The sequence below is a fragment of the Myotis nattereri genome (assembly GCF_964212035.1).
Source record: "Myotis nattereri genome assembly, chromosome: 2".
NCBI classification, from domain to species: Eukaryota; Metazoa; Chordata; class Mammalia; order Chiroptera; family Vespertilionidae; genus Myotis; species Myotis nattereri.
This window is the reverse complement of record NC_138076.1, coordinates 109163417-109180483: the sequence shown is the minus strand read 5'-3', so window position 1 is coordinate 109180483 and position 17067 is coordinate 109163417. Positions and strand designations below refer to the sequence as shown.

General features: G+C 47.2%; 1 protein-coding gene across 3 annotated transcripts in view; it reads left to right on the top strand.

Annotated features, from left to right (window-relative positions):
- Positions 1-4092: 4092 nt before the first annotated feature.
- FGF9 (fibroblast growth factor 9) overlaps positions 4093-17067 on the top strand; it is a 55864-nt gene continuing 42889 nt past the window's right edge. The window contains exon 1 of one of the 3 annotated variants that reach the window (XM_081083533.1): positions 4093-5139. In XM_081083533.1, the coding sequence (XP_080939659.1) occupies positions 4863-5139 (277 nt within the window). In that variant the 5' untranslated portion in view covers positions 4093-4862. Of the gene's footprint in view, positions 5140-5218; positions 7146-17067 lie in introns of those variants that run through there. The other 2 variants (XM_081083535.1, XM_081083534.1) reach the window with 2 other exon arrangements.

Here is a 17067-nt window from a genome sequence, read left to right as displayed (position 1 = left end):
TGATTATCATTATTAAATTTCAATATGTATTGGGGTTTATTTCTATAATTTTATTCTGTTATTGCTTTATCTCTTTTTCATATGCTAATATGAGTAATTCATACAGTGATACCACTGTTTTAATTGTGATAGCTTCACAGTGTTTAAAAATAATCTATGACTAGTTACCCCTGTATTTTTCTTGTCAATTTCAACATTTTTTGGTCAATTTAATTATCTATATAAAATTTAGCATTAGTGTTTCTAATTTAAAAACTTGTTGGTACTTTTATTGTAACCATGTTAAGCTTTTATGTTAATTTAGAAATGAATGCATATTTATGAAATTGAGTTCTTTAAAATCTAAAAACATTATATACCCTTCTGTTCGTTCCAAGTTTCCCTTTGTGTCCCCTAGAGAGCTTAAAATACATTTCTTCATATAGATCTTGCACATTTTTGTTCCTAGGAATCTTACCTTTTCTTCTTTCCCCTGTTGTAACTGGTGTCTTTATTTCTTCATTATGTTTCTTAACTGGTTGTTTATATATGCATATAATTTATTTACATCTATATATTTATTTTTTTGAAACATGCTATTTATAAAAATTTAAGAGTATATGCTTATTATAATATAGGGCAGTGCTGCACAATGGGGGTCTGAGGTCTATGAACTTGGCTGCACTATTGATTAGCCCTGTGGCAGTAGACAAGGTAATCTTTATAAGCCAATTTTCTCATGTATCAAATGGGATAATAATAGTACCTACCTCATAAGGAACTTTTGAGGATTGAAAAGATCAAGCACAAAGACACTTAGAAGGGTTTCTGGAATGTAGTGAGCAGTTTTGTGCTCTTACATTGAAGCTTAACTCTAGTGCATGGGAGTCAGATGGAGAACAGATGTCAAACTTCCCAACCAGTCCCCTCCAGCCACACTCCTCAATTTCTAAACAGTGCTGGACTGAACTGAGGGCTGCAGAGGGGAATTAGGGGAACGGAGACATAAGTCTAGAGACCCAATTATACCTTGTTGTAGGAAAGGAATAAAATGATTTGGTGATTTGCATTTGGGGTGTCCAAGGAGATTGGAGGAGGAGATACATGTTAATGAATGAAATAGTGGAAGTGAACAGAGCACTTTTTCAAATTGCCACCTTAAATTGAAAGGGTCTTGATAGCTTATAGGCCATTTAAACATACTTGTATCATAAACCCATCTTGGCAGCAGCTCACTCAGTCTATGAGAAACATGAAATCACACGGAGTAAATGGGTATTGGGGAAGCCAGGTCCAGATCTGCTGATGTATGTTGATGCTCATTCCTCTTCATTTCTCTTTCTTTGTCATTTATTCCCATCTGAGTCTAAGTACTAAATTGTCAGCAGAAATACTGGAAGAAGGGGAAACAAGAAGGATTAAAATATTTTGAGAGGAGAGAGCCTAAGAGAGCTTGGGAGCTGCCATAAAGAATAGTATTTGCTGAATATACTATGTGCAGAAATTCCTGGGAACTATGTTAGGAATAATATAACAGCAACCATGTCTTAAGTGTCTATTGTGTACTGCCTGTTTTATGTGCATTTTTTCTTTTATTCTTAATTTTCCAAGGCAGGTGTTATTATGCCAGTTACACCACGTGTCTCTAGAAAGCCAGGCCTCAGTCTTCTTGGAGCTTAACATCAATATACTAATTAAAGAATACTGGTAAAACACACCTACAGGCCTGGACATAGGAGCTCCTGCTCATGGCAGAGCTGGGAGGGAATTGTGAAGAAGTCAGCCATAGCCAATGGGGTGAGCTTCCAAGAAATGTGATGTGAGCAATGAAAGGAGGGACTTTGTTTTTATATGTGTAATAGGAAAGGAGGGAAAGAAACAGGATGGGTAAGTTAATGGGCAAGGAAGTCTTCCTGCAGCTGCAGTTAGGAATGCGAATGGAGTGTAGACTAAGCCAACTGCAGTGGAAAGGGATGCCCAGAGGAGGCTGCCTCTAAGTAGGAAAATGCTCCATCAGCTACTTAGCCTGTTCTCCCATTGCTGCATTGCTTTTTAAAGTGACAATCACAAGGCTTCAGAATTCTTTTTTTTTTTTTATTGCTTAAAGTATTACAAAGGGTATTACATATGTGTCCTTTTATTTTTTTCTGCCCTTGACAATCCCCTGGCCTCCCCTACCCCCCAGTGTCTTATGTCCATTGGTTATTAAGTGGAAATGGGCTGGGCTCATCATTGGCCGACAGTCTAAAATCAGTTCTAAAGAATGTGGTGGGAGACAGCTGGTGGAAATTGCCCGTCCTTCCTTCAGTGGAAATGTCCACGTGCTGCTCGGTTGTCTCCTGATCAAGCGTCTCCCCCTCTCCATCTCTCTTGTCTGCCTGTGTCTCTTCCTAAGTCAGGTTTCATAAAAAAAAGTAATCACCCGGCTCATTGTACCCAAGTGGTCCAGGCATACCCCTGCTTAACCTAGAGCTGCTGGCTGCCCGAGATGAATGCAGGCTACCTGGATGGTTTATGAGAAGTGACACTTGCTTCTCAGTTTCTTGTATTCGCCACCGAGCAGTTAATGTGAAAGCCCACAGTGGACGTGACTGCTGGAAATACTGCGGGGCAGGGCAGGGCGCTGGTGCTTCATGAGCACGTGAGCAGGACGTTCAGAGGCAGCCCGAGACACCCCATGATCCCGGACTGCGGCAAATGGGTGTGGGAATGGAAAGAAGGGAGGGTCACTTCGTCCCTGTCCTTGCTTCTCATCCGCCCCAGCATGTCGTCCTCGCGGGGGCAGGGTGAGGTCGCCCGAGAATCTGCAAATTCATCGCTGCCTTTCATCTCCCATAACCTTCCGTCCCGAGGAGGACAGCCTGGCCCTTCCCCTCCAGCTCAAAGCTGCTGCTAAGGCGGGTCTGACTTCTCCCCTAAAAAGGCTCCGATTCCCCTTCCCGCCGCAGGGGTCCAGTCTTGGCTTAGACTTCGCTTCTCACTGCTCGCCCTGCAGTCTGGGGCTGCGCGCTAGTCTCGCCAAGTTTCCCCATCCAGACCCGAGAGACTGCTCCTTTCTAGGACAATGTGAACAAAGAGGAGCAGGGAGAGGGGCCCGCGGGCGGTTGCGGGGTGAATGTTAGTGTGTGGTGGGGAACCTCCTCCGGGACTCGTGCAGAGCGCACCTAGCCTGGCACCGCAGTGCCCCTTGCGGCTCCGGGCGGCGGGTTGCTTTGTCCCGGCCCGGCAGGGCGCGGAGGCCGTGGGTCGCGAGCAGAAACCCGAGGCCGGCTCTGGAGCCCAGGCTTCCACGTTGTCTCGCGGCCGTAGTGGGGACACTGGACTTGCTTCTCCTTACCCGAGCTCGCCTCGAGTAGCTTGGTCTGGGGACAGAGGGACCCACTGGAGCGCTCCCCTCCCTGACTCTCCGCGGACGCGCGCAGGTCCGATTCCGGGACCGAGGCGCGTCTTGGGCGCCCCCGCCGCCTGCGTCGCAGCCCCGGGACCGCGCGGGTAGGACCTGAACAGCGCCCACCGGAGATGCCCGCCGGAAAGGCCGTTCAAAACCGACTCGGAGGCCCCACCTGCGTGTGTGCGTGTGCGCGCGCAATAGGGGTTGGGGGTTTCGTCCGCTCGCCCTTCTCACCTGCATTACTGTTTGCCCGGCAGAGTATTGAAGGAGAAACTGCTATGTCAATTCAATGTCATTAAATCAGCATCCATCCCTCCAAACTCTATCAACTAAGTTGTATTTTTCATGTATCATTAGAGTCCACGCGAAACTACTTTCCTACTCCTGCCTGAACCTTCATCACTGCGCCGAGCCAGGTTTCGGGGTCCAGGCTCCAGTTCCGCAGGAGAACTTAGAGTCTCAGGACTTGCATCCCCTGCCTCTCTCTCCGGCGTCTTTGTAACTCGGGGTGGTCCCGGTGGTCGCGCCCGTCTGGCTGCGCTGGGCCTGCCACTGCGCGTCGGGAAAGGGCAGGCGCTAGGACCACGGGACGCGCGGGCAGCATGGCGCTACCTTAAACCCGGCCCAATGCCGCCGCTGCGCCACTCTGCGCGCCGGCCGGGCTGCGCAGGAGGAGCGCTCCGCCCGTCACCAGGCTGGAGCCCGCGCGGCAACACCTGTTCACGGCCGCAGGGCGCACGCGATCTGTGGACACGGCTCTCTCGCTCGCCTCCGGCCGTCTGCGCTGAACCAATGGACCTCCCCCGAGCCGCCGCACGATTCCGGATTCCAGCTTTGGACGCCTAAAGTTTTTGTTTTTTGTTTTATTATATTATTATTATTATTGTTTTGTTTTGGAGGGGGGATCGGGAGGGGAGAGTCTTCAACGCCACCAACGTGAGATTCCACTCCCCCACCCCCCACCCCCGCTCTGGAAGGATTCCTGCTGATGTCTGCATAGTCGGTTAGAGTAAAAACGGCGCATGCCTTCCCCGGAGTCAGGACCCGTGGATTCTGACGTAGCCCGTGCATCTTAAAATCCTATAATAACGCCTAGGCATTGAAGTTGCCATGGCCATTCCGATCTGGAACCAAATGGAGAAACTACGAAATTTCCCCCGTACGACCGCCGGCTGGGATGCAGACCTTCCTGCCTGCTAGGAGCCGGGGCTCTGCCCATAGAGATGCATAGATGTGTTTATCAGTGTGTCGGCGTGTGAGTATACAGCGCTGGTTTCTTTTAGGCTATTAGTGGTTTGACCTTGAACCTGTACCAGTGAAACGGCAGATTACTTTTATTTATGTATTTCATGGATTGAAGAAAATAACGTGGTTTTTTTTCCCTCTCTGCAACCGCAGTAAGGGAGGGGAGTTGAATATACCTCGCCTAAGATTTCCCGGGTTGGCACCATCATTATTGTTTATCCCTGTGCTCCAACAGCCCAGCCTTCTGATGGCTCCCTTAGGTGAAGTTGGGAACTATTTCGGTGTGCAGGATGCAGTACCGTTTGGGAATGTGCCCGTGTTGCCGGTGGACAGTCCGGTTTTGCTAAGTGACCACCTGGGTCAGTCCGAAGCAGGGGGGCTTCCCCGGGGACCTGCAGTCACGGATTTGGATCATTTAAAGGGGATTCTCAGGCGAAGGCAGCTCTACTGCAGGACTGGATTTCACTTGGAAATCTTCCCCAATGGTACTATCCAAGGAACCAGGAAAGACCACAGCCGATTCGGTAGGTATACCATTAACATTCTCGTGTCCGCGCCGTTACACTTTGGGATTATAACTACCAAGAAGGGTTGGTGGCCCGGCGGGGGTGCAGGAAGGGTCTCTCCCTCTTTCTGCTTCTGTCTTGCCAACTTAAATAAAATAAAATAAAATAAAATAAAATAAAATCCCCCGGAATTGCTTGTCTGCATTGAAAGGCTTTAAATTAAAAAAAAATTTTTTTTAAAGAAGGGCATTATTTATAAATATCACATAAGCTCCTCATTCCTTTGAATCAGATACTCAGGAAGATCAGGTTTAGGAATTTGTTTGTTTTTGTTTTGGATGGACCAATCCCAGGAGTTTAAAGCTTTAATCATTAACTACTGAGAACTTAAAAACGCATTTCCTAAAGGCATGTTTTATTGTAATCTGGTGCCCAATGAAGCTTTTGCCCTCTCCCCCTTTCTTCTAACAAGTATCCTGCTTGAATTGTAAATGAAAGGTATTGATTCCCACCATGAGAGTCTGAACCCCTTCTGCTAGGCTTGCTGGCTGAATGTTCTTTTGGGAGGACTGAAGTCACATTAGATTGTGGAAGGGGCAGGACGATCACTGGGGTTGCTTGTCCTTCTAGCCATCAAATTACCACCGGTCTATAGTGTGAGCCTAGGTGGGGTTCCTGGGTGACTCTCTTGTGTGAATGTGTGTGCGCTATGCAAAAGCTGAGAGCTAATTATAAAGAGCATTCAGTTCTGAGGACTTCACTTCCCCAGGAGGGTACTTGTGACTCAGCATGGAGGCTACAAACCGGAGGGCTGGTGACCATCCACCCCTTTCATTTCTGCACACACGTGCTGGCTGGGCTGCCCTGAGCCCAACAGTCAGCATAGTCCAGGTGGGGGACTCTGCTTCCCCGCAACGCCCCCTTATACAAAAAATAAAAAATAAAAAGTGCCAGCTCGGGCAACCAGGCTGCTGAAAAAAAGTTGATTTTTTAGTGGACCCACCTGACAACACTTAAAATGGGTCGTAAAAAACAAAGTCCCGCTGTGATTTTTCTCCCTCAAGCTTTCATGCCAGATGTAGACCACAATCTAAACTATCTGTTTTAGGTTCAGGGGCTGTTGATGAGGCCGGAAGGCGAGCAGGATTCAGGCCTGGGATGGGATGGCCTAGCGTTTTGCCCCTTTGCTCCCCGAGCCTCAGCGCCAAGCTGAATCTGCTAGTGCAAAAAATTCCTGGCTGTCTTAAAAAAAAAAAAAAAAAGAAAAAGAAAGAAAGTGGTAACTCCTGGCCTTGCAATTATTCGGTTGAAAAATACTTACCCGCTCCCCACCCCGCCCCAGTGGATGCAGCTCTTGTGGTTGCACAGCAGACTAAACTTTACTAGTGCTGCTCTGGGACCGCTGTGGGGGCTGCCACCGTTCCCAGCGTTCGCACCAAGGTACGAGCGATGGGCGCCGCCGGTGGGACTGCTGGAGTGTCCGGGTCGCAGCTGCCATCTGGGGTCGGGGCCGCGCTCACGGGGTGAGCGGTGAGGGCGGGTGCCTTAGTGCGCCCCGCGGCGGAACGCGGTCCTCGCGCAGTCGGCCGGCAGGTGCCGGCTCTGCAGCCCGGCCCGTGGCGCTTTCAGCGGTTGCCCGGCCGGCTCCGCGCGGTCCTAACGCGCTCCACATCCGGCACCCTCTACCCGGCTGGTGCGCCCTGCGTTGCTGTGGAGACTCCAGACTCATTTCTGGGGGCCACGGGCGGTGGCTTCACACCTATGGCCGCATTTGGGTAACCAGGTTTTTTTGGCCCAAGTTGAGCCCCTTCGTTTCTTTGTGTGTATGGTCTGCGGGGCTGACAGCCGCCGCCCCGCTGCGCGGTGGTTTTCGGTGTGGGAACCGCTGGAGGCGCGCGCCGCGGCGGGAGACTTGGTGCGGGAACTGAGGACCACCTGGATATTGGAACCTGACACCTCGTTCTGTCCCGGACCCTTCTTCCTCTATCGGAAGCTCACAGGCGGGGCTCCGAGGCGCCCGGGAGGTGGGTCGGGGCTCGGGCCCTGCAAGTCAGGAGCGCCGGGGAAGGATGGGGGGGGGTGGGGGGGTGGTGAGGCCAAAGGCCGGGTGGAACGATGGCAAGCTATTGTTAACCGCTTCCCGGAGCCCAGCTTCTGGCCTGCGGTCCGCGGCCGGCTTTCCAGCGCTGGGTGGGCCGGCTTCTCAGCGCGGAGAGCCTAGGGCGCCATGGGGTGGGGCAGGGCAGGGTCGGCCCGGTGGCATTGTGTGAACTGGAAGAGCCTGGTCTTTGAGGGACCCTCGGAACCCCCGTGCAGCACTACTGGACCCGGCATAGAGAGATTATGGGATGTGCTAGTGGGGCTCCCCCACACCCAAGCTTATTATTATTTTAGTGTAGTCACTTTTAGGGTAGGACGTTTGCTACATGCAGTTGAGTCATTAGAAATCCAGTAATTGCCACTGGGAGAGTAGGATGCTTGGGAGGTAAGGTGGGGACTACGAGGGTGGAGAGGACCCCAGAGGCGCGTTGTGGCGTTAGCGGACAAGGACTGCTGGTACAGCGGCTGAATAAAGACCATAAAATAACAAAGTAGTCCTCGGCACTGCCCCTGCTTCCCCCATCCTGCAGGTGACATCTCTGCTGTTTAGATTCGCTGGGCACTGTTGGCCTGGTTCGCAGGGATATTGTATGTGGGAGGGCGGGGTGTGGGGGCGAGGGGCTGGGAGCTATATAATCAGCGAGAGCCGGCGGAGGGGGAAGGGTGTGCCTGGCACTCTCTGCGGTGTTGCTCTCCAGGGCTTGGATGGAGTTGAGTGGGTGGCTGTGCGCAACGGGGGTGGGGAACAAGAGCTATATAAGTATTTCATCCGGTTGTAGTGAGAAAGGCTGTGGGGTTGTCAGCAGTGCCGCGGTCTCCTGCCGCTACCGCTGCGGCAGGTCCCAATATTAGCAACCTCTGCAGCTTGGTAAGCGAGCCTCCTGCCTCCTACTCTCGCTGCGCAGCCGCGCCCAGAAGAGACCTGCGCGGGGTGGGCGGGGGCTGCGGCAGCGTGTCACACCAGGCACAGGGCTCCCACCTCTATGCTCCCTCTCTGGGGACAGCATTCTTTACCCTCAGTGTCTTATCCCATTCTCTAGGAAAGAGCATTCAGTGGGGCAGGGATGGGCTGGTTTATACCTTGATATATATAAAAGATGCATCTTCCACCTGGAATGAACCACCAGGAGGAAAGTGACCGCTCTTCCCCACCGGCAGGTGACTGCGGCTTTGGGGGAGCCTGGCGTTGACCCAGCAGGCAGTGGGGGCAGGGAGAGTTGCAGCGGTGACAGCTTAGGTGGGACCTTGAGAGGGCCCTGTGCTTTTTCCCTTTGGGGGCGGTGGTGCAGAGATAAAGAATTGGGAATTGTGCCTCTGGGGTACAGGCTAGGGGAGCCAGACGTTTCATTTCCTGTTTTTTCCCTCTCTTTAAAGCACTTACTAGGCAGAAAAAAGCGAACAGAATATCAATTGAGAAAATGCTCATGCAGAAGAATAAAAAAGTGAGTGTTGGGCCTGATCTTCTATTTTACTTGCACAGGGAAGAAAGCCTGAGCAGTTGACCCTGGCCTTGGTGGACAGATGGCCTGCTTCTTCTGGCTGTGCCTTGTGGCCTGGTGTGTTGGCCCTTCAAGAACCCTAACTGGGCCTGCACTTTAAAGGGGCCAGGAGTCAGGTGGAAGTTGTACTAAAGGGGAAAAATAGGGTAGGATGAGTTTTTAAAAAAAGAGGTTAAAGCAATCTCATTAAAAATACCTCACTAAGGGAAAGACTGCCTATTTAAGAAACTGTTTAGGACTGGTCCAGATTTTTGAAAAATTGGTGGAGTTATAACTGCCATTTAGGTAGTCATTTCTTTTTAAAAAAAATATATTTTTATTGATTTTAGAGAGGAAGGGAGAGGGAGAGGTAGAAACGTCAATGATGAGAGAGAATCATTGATTGGCTGCCTCCTGCATGCTCCCTATTATGGCTGGAGTTTGCAACCCCAGGCATGTGCCCTGACAGGGGTATTGAATTGTGATCTCCTGGTTCATAGGTCAATGCTCAACCATTGAGCCACGCCCGGCTGGGCTCAAGTAGTCATTTCTTAAGTAACTCTGAGATTTGCTCAAGTTGCTGCTGACTAGACTTTCTGAGATGCAGGCCCTGATATAAATGACTGAGTGGCCCTCATATGGGGTTGCTGGCTGAGCAGGGAACTCGCTGTAGTAGGGAGGTTAATCTGTTTTCAGAGCCTCATGTCATGCCTCTCTCCAAAGCCTGCATACATTCTTGTCCTCTGAAGAATGCAGCTCTGTTAAGTATTGGGGGCTTTTAGACTAGAGGGCTGTTTAACCTAGGCCAGAGTAGAGCAGCCTCTGTCCACCATAACACTTTCCAGGGTTGGCCTTGTTATGGCGTTGGAGGTGAGGCACAATATAGGGGGCCCTTGGGAGCTAGGCCACCTTTGTGTTAATTGTCCTTTTGAACAGAGCTCTGGGGCTGATCAGTTACCTTCTGAGTCTGGAGTGAGGATGAAATTTTGGTGTGGTCTTTTTTTCTAAAGTAGTCCCTGGAACTGACCTTGCCTCTTATGGACCAGGGGTGACCTCAGACAGCATAAGACCCTCTGGAACCCAGTGAGCTCATCCTCATTGGGAACTGTTGGTTGCTGTGAAAGGGAATGCCAAATGAAACTAGCCATGACCCTGTGCTTCCCATGTACCTCCATCAATATCCATTACTTGAGGATGTCTAGGGTGTGTCTGTTAAAGAAGAGAGATAGGCCACCATGGTGCACAAATGATGGCAGTTTTTAAGTGCAATCTCATTCCTCCCTCCCTCCCTTTCTTCTTCTTTTCCTTGCTCTTTTTTCCCTCCTCTCCCATTGATCATTAAGCATTTAAATGTTCCTACACAGAAGCCTTCTCCTGGGCCTCCTTTGTGCTGAATGTCTGTATAAACAAATAATGGAGAGTGGGCCTTACTCAAATGAGGACAGTTGGAAGCATGTGCTTGGCTCTGGCTCAGGTCAAAAGACAGGTGAGTTGACCTGGTTGAGGTTATAGAGTTCACTGGGGACAAGATGGTACTATAAATGGTAAGGATTTCAGTCTGACCTGGGTATATATGTGTGTGTGTGTAGATCTGGTTGCCAGGTTGTCAGGTCTTTCTGACTCAAATAGAAAGACCTGGGAGTGGCCCTGACCCAAACATCCATTGGCTCTCAGATCACTGAGATGACCTTATGAAAAGCTGGGCCGTTCTTTTGAGGTCTTTACTTTTCAGGGAGTTGCAGAGATATGTATGATGTTTGAGGTAATGAAATCCTTTCCACCTGGGGTCACTAGATAGGTAGTTCCTTTCCACATGGTAAGCCCCTTGGAGGCTTGTCCCAGGTACTATTTCATTTAGCAAGCTCTTATCACTCCCCTTCCCCAAACCGTCTTTGGACACTGACTGTCCCCTAAATGGCTCCCTTTCACTGCATTCACCACATTATCATATTCATTTGTTTATTCGTCCTTCCTCCCACTAGATGAGGAAGCCTTTGAGGTTATAGGGTCCAGATTATAGCTTATTCATCCTTATATACTCAGCAAATGGCCTGATGCGTGACTTACAATAGCCACTCACTAATACAGTGGGGCCGTGACTTATTTGTGTCCCGACTAACGAGTTTTTCAAGATATGAGCCGTCTCTCGGCCTATTTTTTGCTTTGAGTTGCAAGCTAAAATTCGGGTTACGAGCCAGCTTCAGATACCCCACTGCTAGTTGGCACAGCGAACATCACAGTGAATGCCACAACATCAGCCCAGCATCAAGTGTCTCACTCGTTCACTGTTGATTTGACATACGAGTAATTTGATTTACGAGCTCCGTCATGGAACGAATTAAACTAGTAAGTCAAGGCCCCACTGTAGTTTGTCGATTGAATGAGTCAATACAATGAATTATAGCTATCTTGAAACAAGATAGATACCTTAAAACTTTCATTTCCAAGGTATGTAATAATAATAATTTCAGAACTTAAGTTATATAACAGAAGAAGCTATATGCTATGTTAAAATAAGTGGTTTGGGTAAATAGTCTACACACACAATATGCCTACCTTCCCAAGGTCTGTGTGAGAAGACAGTGCAGTCCTAGTGGCTCACCCATTTTTATTTCCTCTGCTACTCCTAGTCCTGCCCATGGGGTCTGTGGAGTCTGACCTAGGCAACATCTTCTAGTCGCTAGTCATGGAATAACTATATAAAAATGATACAGAAATCATGGATCCGTGAAAAAAAGGTGAAACTAATGGTAAGATGTGTGTAATAGATGAGGAGATAGGTTTTGGAGCCTGGTTGCTTGCAGCCAAGTTATTTAATACCCTGAAAACTGTTCCCATTTGTAAACTGGAGATTAAAATATTATAATGAGCTTTGGCCAGGTGGTTCAGTTGATTGGAGCATTGTCCTATACACCAAAACATTGCGGGTTTGATTTTTGGTCAGGGCACATACCTAGGTTATGGGTTCAATCCCAGGTCAAGGCACATACTGGAGGAAACCAATTGATGTTTCGCTCTAACGTTGATGTTTCTCATTCTCTCTTTCCATCTTCCCCTTCCTCTATCTCTAAAATCAATGAACATATACCCAGGTGAGAATTAAAAAAATTTTGAGGATTGAATGAGAGAAGGCCTCTCATTTGGCACAGACTAAATTTTCAAGTGTTCTAGCTACTAATTTGATTGTCATTGTTGTTATTCTTGTTGTTCTGCATACCAGCCAGTTAGATGGTTTTGTGAGGTCACATACACTCTGTTCCTTTTTAGGCCTGATGGTCACCATTGGCCAATATTCATTATTAGTTTTCAGAGCTACCTGCTGTCTAGAGAAAGAAGAAAGCCTTTTCCTGTTGACATGGTTTACCTAATGGGTCAGACCTCCAAGGAGGCAAATGTTTCCTGTCTTTCACTTTATGATGACAATTGGACATTAATGAATTTCTAACACTAATTTTAGGGTAACTGTGACCTATATTGTGCTGTGTTTTCAGGTAGCTAAGAAGAGATTCACGTGTAGGTGACTCCTAATGGCAGTTAAATGGCACTTTTAATTATTTTCAACCATAAGAGCTATAAATAGTATAATGCAACAAACTGATTGCAATGAGGGTGAAATGAATCTCATGGAAATATTACCGTATTTATCTTTCAAATGGCTTTGTGAGGTAGGAAAGACTATTAGGAAACTTGTTTAATTTTGGTTTTTCTTTCATTACAGAGTCACAGAGTTTCAGATCTGAAGTATAATTTGTAATTTTGCTTTCTATTTTTCCATACAGTATTTCATATTAAATAAAAATAAATAGTTTGCAGGTCCAAATAGATATTCTGTGAATTGTAAACACAAGATATTTGTTGTATTTTGTGCTTAAAAAAACAATTAGGAATGCCCCTTTATAAGAAATATCTCTTGTCTTTCACATCGCCTTGGAATCCTGTGCTTTATTATATGTATATAGTTCATGTATTTTTTTCTTTCTTTATTGATTAAGCTATTACATATGTGTCCTAACTGCCCCCTCCCACTGTGGCCCCCCCCCCCCCCGCCCCCAGCTCATGTCCTCACCCCCCTGGTGTCTGTGTCCATTGGTTATGCTTACATACATGCATAAAAGTCCTTTGGTTGATCTCTCCTCCTTACATCCACCCTCCCCTACCTTCCCTGTGAGGTTTGAGCATATAATCGATGCTTCTCTGTCTCTGGAACTGTTTTTGTTCATCACTTTATGTTGTTCATTATATTCCACAAATGAGTGAGATCATGTGATATTTATCTTTCTCTGACTGGCTTATTTCACTTAGCATAATACTGTCCAGGACCATCCATGCTGTTGCAAATGGTAGGAGTTCCTTCCTTTTTACAGCAGCATATTATTCCATTGTATAGATGTACCAGTTTTTGATTTGCTTCTCTCGGATGATTAGTGACTTTGAGCATGTTTTCATATGTCTCTTGGCCTTCCTTATGTCCCCTTTCGAAAGTATCTATTTAGGTCCTTTGCCCATTTTTTGATTGGGTTGTTTATCTTCCTTTTGTTAAGTTGTATGAGTTCCCTGTAAATGTTGGAGATTAAAGCCTTAATTGGAGATAACATTGGCAAATATGTTCTCCCATGCAGTGGGCTTTCTTGTTGTTTTGTTGATGATTCCTTTTGCTGTGCAGACTCTCTTTATTTTGATGTAGTCCCATTTGTTTATTTTCTCTTTAGTTTCCATTGCCTTAGGAGCTGTATCGGTGAAGATACTGCTTTGGCATATGTCTGAGATTTTGCTGCCTGTGGATTCCGCTAAGATTTTTATTGTTTCCCATCTTACGTTTAAGTCCTTTATTTATTTTGAGTTTATTTTTGTGTATGGTGTAAGTTGGTGGTCTAGTTTCATTTTTTTTGCATGTACCACTGCAATTTTCCCAACAGCATTTATTGAAGAGACTATCTTGACTACATTGTATGCTCATCCCTCCTTTGTCAAATATTAATTGAGTATAGTGATTTGGGTCAATTTCTGGGTTTTCTATTCTATTCCATTGATCTATATGTCTGTTCTTATGCCAGTACTAGGCAGTTTAGAGAACAGTGACTTTGTAATACAGCTTGATATCTGGTATTGAGAGCCCTCCTACTTTGTTCTTCTTTCTCAGAATTGTTGTAGCTATTCAGGGTCTTTTTATATTCCAGATGAATTTTTGGAGAGTTCTTTCTAGAACTGTGAAATATGCTGTTGGTATTTTAATGGGCAGTGCATTGAACCTACAGATTGGGTAGTATGGACATTTTAATGGTGTTGATTCTACTAATCCATGAGCATGATACGTTCTTCCATCTGTTTATGTCTTTATCTCTTTTTTCCGTGTCCTGTACTTTTCTGAGTACAGGTCTTTTACCTCCTTAGTTAAGTTTATTCCTAGGTATATTAATTTTTTTTTGTTGCAATGGTAAATGGGATTGCTTTTTTAATCTCTCTTTCTGTGAGTTCATTATTGGTGTATAAAAATGCCAAAGATTTCTTGGCATTAATTTTGTATCCTGCTACAATGCTGAATTCATTTATTAAGTCTAATAGTTTTTTGATGTAGTCTTTGGGGTTTTCTATGTACAATATCATGTCATCTGCGAATAATGACAGTCTTACTTCTTCTTTTCCAATTGGATACCTTTTATTTCGTCTTCTTGTCTAATTGCTTCTTCTTCCCTTTTAATTTCTTCTTTTTACACTAGTCCCTTTAGCATTTCTTGTATTGCTGGCTTGGTGGTGATAAACTCCCTTAACCTTGTTTTGTTTCCCTTTCTTCTAATTTGCTAATTCGGTCCTCCGCTTCTCCTAATTTACTGTTGAAACTTCCCATAGTGTTTTTTATTGCAGCCATATCACTCTTTATTTCTTCTTGATTCTTACATAAGTTGTTAATTTTTTTCATCCATCCAGTTTATGAACTGTATGATCCTTATTCTGAATTCTTTTTCTGGCATATTGCATGCCTCCATTTCACTTAGCTGCTTTTCTGGTGATTCCTTCTCTTCTTTCCATTGGGGGTTTGTTTGTCTCCCCATTTTTGCTCTCACCAAAGGATCTATTTGTTGAGTGTGCAGGGACTGCTCCTTGGGCAGCAGCAGCTCCTCGGGCCGTGGCTACTCCTCGGGCAGTCATGGCAGTGGCCGCTCCTCCGTTGGTGGTGGTCCTCGAACACGGCGGCTGTGCGTGTCTGCTGCTCCTCGGACGGGGGTGGGCTCCACGCTGCTGCTGATTCTCGGACGGGTTCGGGTTGTGCGCGGGTGCTGCTCCTCCGATGGCAGTGGGCTGCTCGCAGGGCTGCTCCTTCTCAGGTGGGCACTGGCTGCTTGTGCGGCTTCTGGTCCTCAGATGGGGGTGGGCTTCTCACGGGGCTGCTGCTCCTCAGAAAGTGGTGGGCTGCATGCGTGGCTGCTGCTCCCCGGACAGGGGCGTGCTACTCACTAGGCTGCTGCTCCTTGGATGAGGGCAGGCCATGTAAGACTGTTGCTCCTCTGATGGGAGCACACTGCTCGAGGGGCTGCTGCTTCTCTGATGGGGGCAGGCTTTGTGCGGGGCTGCTGCGCCTTGGATGGGGGTGGTCTGCTTGCACTGCTGCTGCTCTTGTGGTCACAGTGCCCTAGGCTAAAGCGTTGGGCTGGCCATAAGGGAGCATGCTTTGGAACTCACAGGAGCCCATGGCTGGTGTGGCTGGAGTCTCAGTGACCGTGGGACCTCAGCTGAGGCAGCTGGTCCCTTTCGGGGGTGGCTGTCGAGTCCTGGGTGGTGTCTCAGGGTACCCTGGGTGGAGGTGAGGCTGGCCTCCCAGTCACAGCAGCTCTCCCCTTCAGGAAGGTGCAGCCTCTTCGGTAGAGCCAGCCACCCTGGAACTGTTCGCAATGGTAGCAGAGGCTGCCTTGCTAGGCGAGCCCGGTCTGCCTGCCCCCGTAGGTCCTGTGGGATCTAACAGTCCCTCACTCACATGCACATACACAGGCCCCACACGTCCACACACTCCCGTTTCTCTCCCTCACTCACTCATGCTTTCTCCCTCACTGTCGCCATCTTCCTGTCTCTGTATTTGGGTCTGGAGTGTTTTTGACCCGTTTGTGGATGGAGTCTCCTCTCTGGGTGTCTGGTTATGTGGCTCGCTCTCTACCATATCGACCAAACAGTAAAAAATGCAACTCGACAAGACACTACACAAAGGGAACAAAAGAAGAATGTACTCACAACACTGATTACCCCAATATAAGTGACCACCAGAGAAAAGAGAATTAGGGGAGAGAAAAGAGAGCACAAATGATATCAAGGAGAGAAAAAATGGTAAGAGAGAAAAAAAAAGAGAAAGGAAGAAAGAGGGAAAAAATCTATAATAATAAAAGTATAGCCGAAACCGGTTTGGCTCAGTGGATAGAACATCGGCCTGCGGACTGAGGGGTCCCAGGTTTGATTCCGGTCAAGGGCATGTACCTGGGCTGCGGGCACATCCCCAGTGGGAGATGTGCAGGAGGCGGCTGATCGATGTTTCTCTCCCATCGATGTTTCTAACTCTCTGTCTCTCTCTCCCTTCCTCTCTGTAAAAAATCAATAAAATATATGGGAAAAAAAAAGTATAATATGCTAATAAGACCGGACAGCTGAATGACTTTCCGGACATCATTCCGGACATCCTTTTGGATGAACCCGCGGCGGCAGGGGCCAGAAGCTGAGGTGGTTAGGGGCGATCAGGCAGGCAGGCAGAGGAGTTAGGGGCAATCAGGCAGGCAGGCAAGTGGTTAGGAGTGATAAGGCAGGCAGGCGAGCATTTAGGAGCTAGTGGTCCCGGACTGCGAGAGGGATGTCTGACTGCCAGTTTAGACAGTTGGAATTCTAAACTGACAGTTGGAATCCCCCAAGGGTTCCCAGATTGTGAGAGGGTGCAGTCCAGGCTGAGGGAACCTCATCCCTCCTTGCACGAATTTTGTGCACCGGGCCTATAGTGTGTGTGTATTGGAGAAAACACCACAGAAAAAAGAGATAAACAAAAAAATGCAAATATCAAACACCCAGAAAAGAGGGTGGGGGCAACATCTGTAGAGGCTGAGCTTATATATAGAAAGTAAGGTTAAGGAATTGGATGAATAGGGGGAGGACCTCAGTTCAGTAGAGAGGAAGTAGGAAGAGGATGAGTGGATAAGAAGAAAGAGAAAGAAGAAAAAAAAACAAAAAAATTCATTAAAAATAGGAAATAGGATAAAATGAAATAAATGAAAATAAAAAATAGAAAAATAGAATAGAATGATGAAAAAATAATGCAAGAAGAAATAAAAATAAAGAAACAAAAAAGGAAATACAGAAAATAGAGAAAGATAACAAAATAATAAAATAAAATAAAATA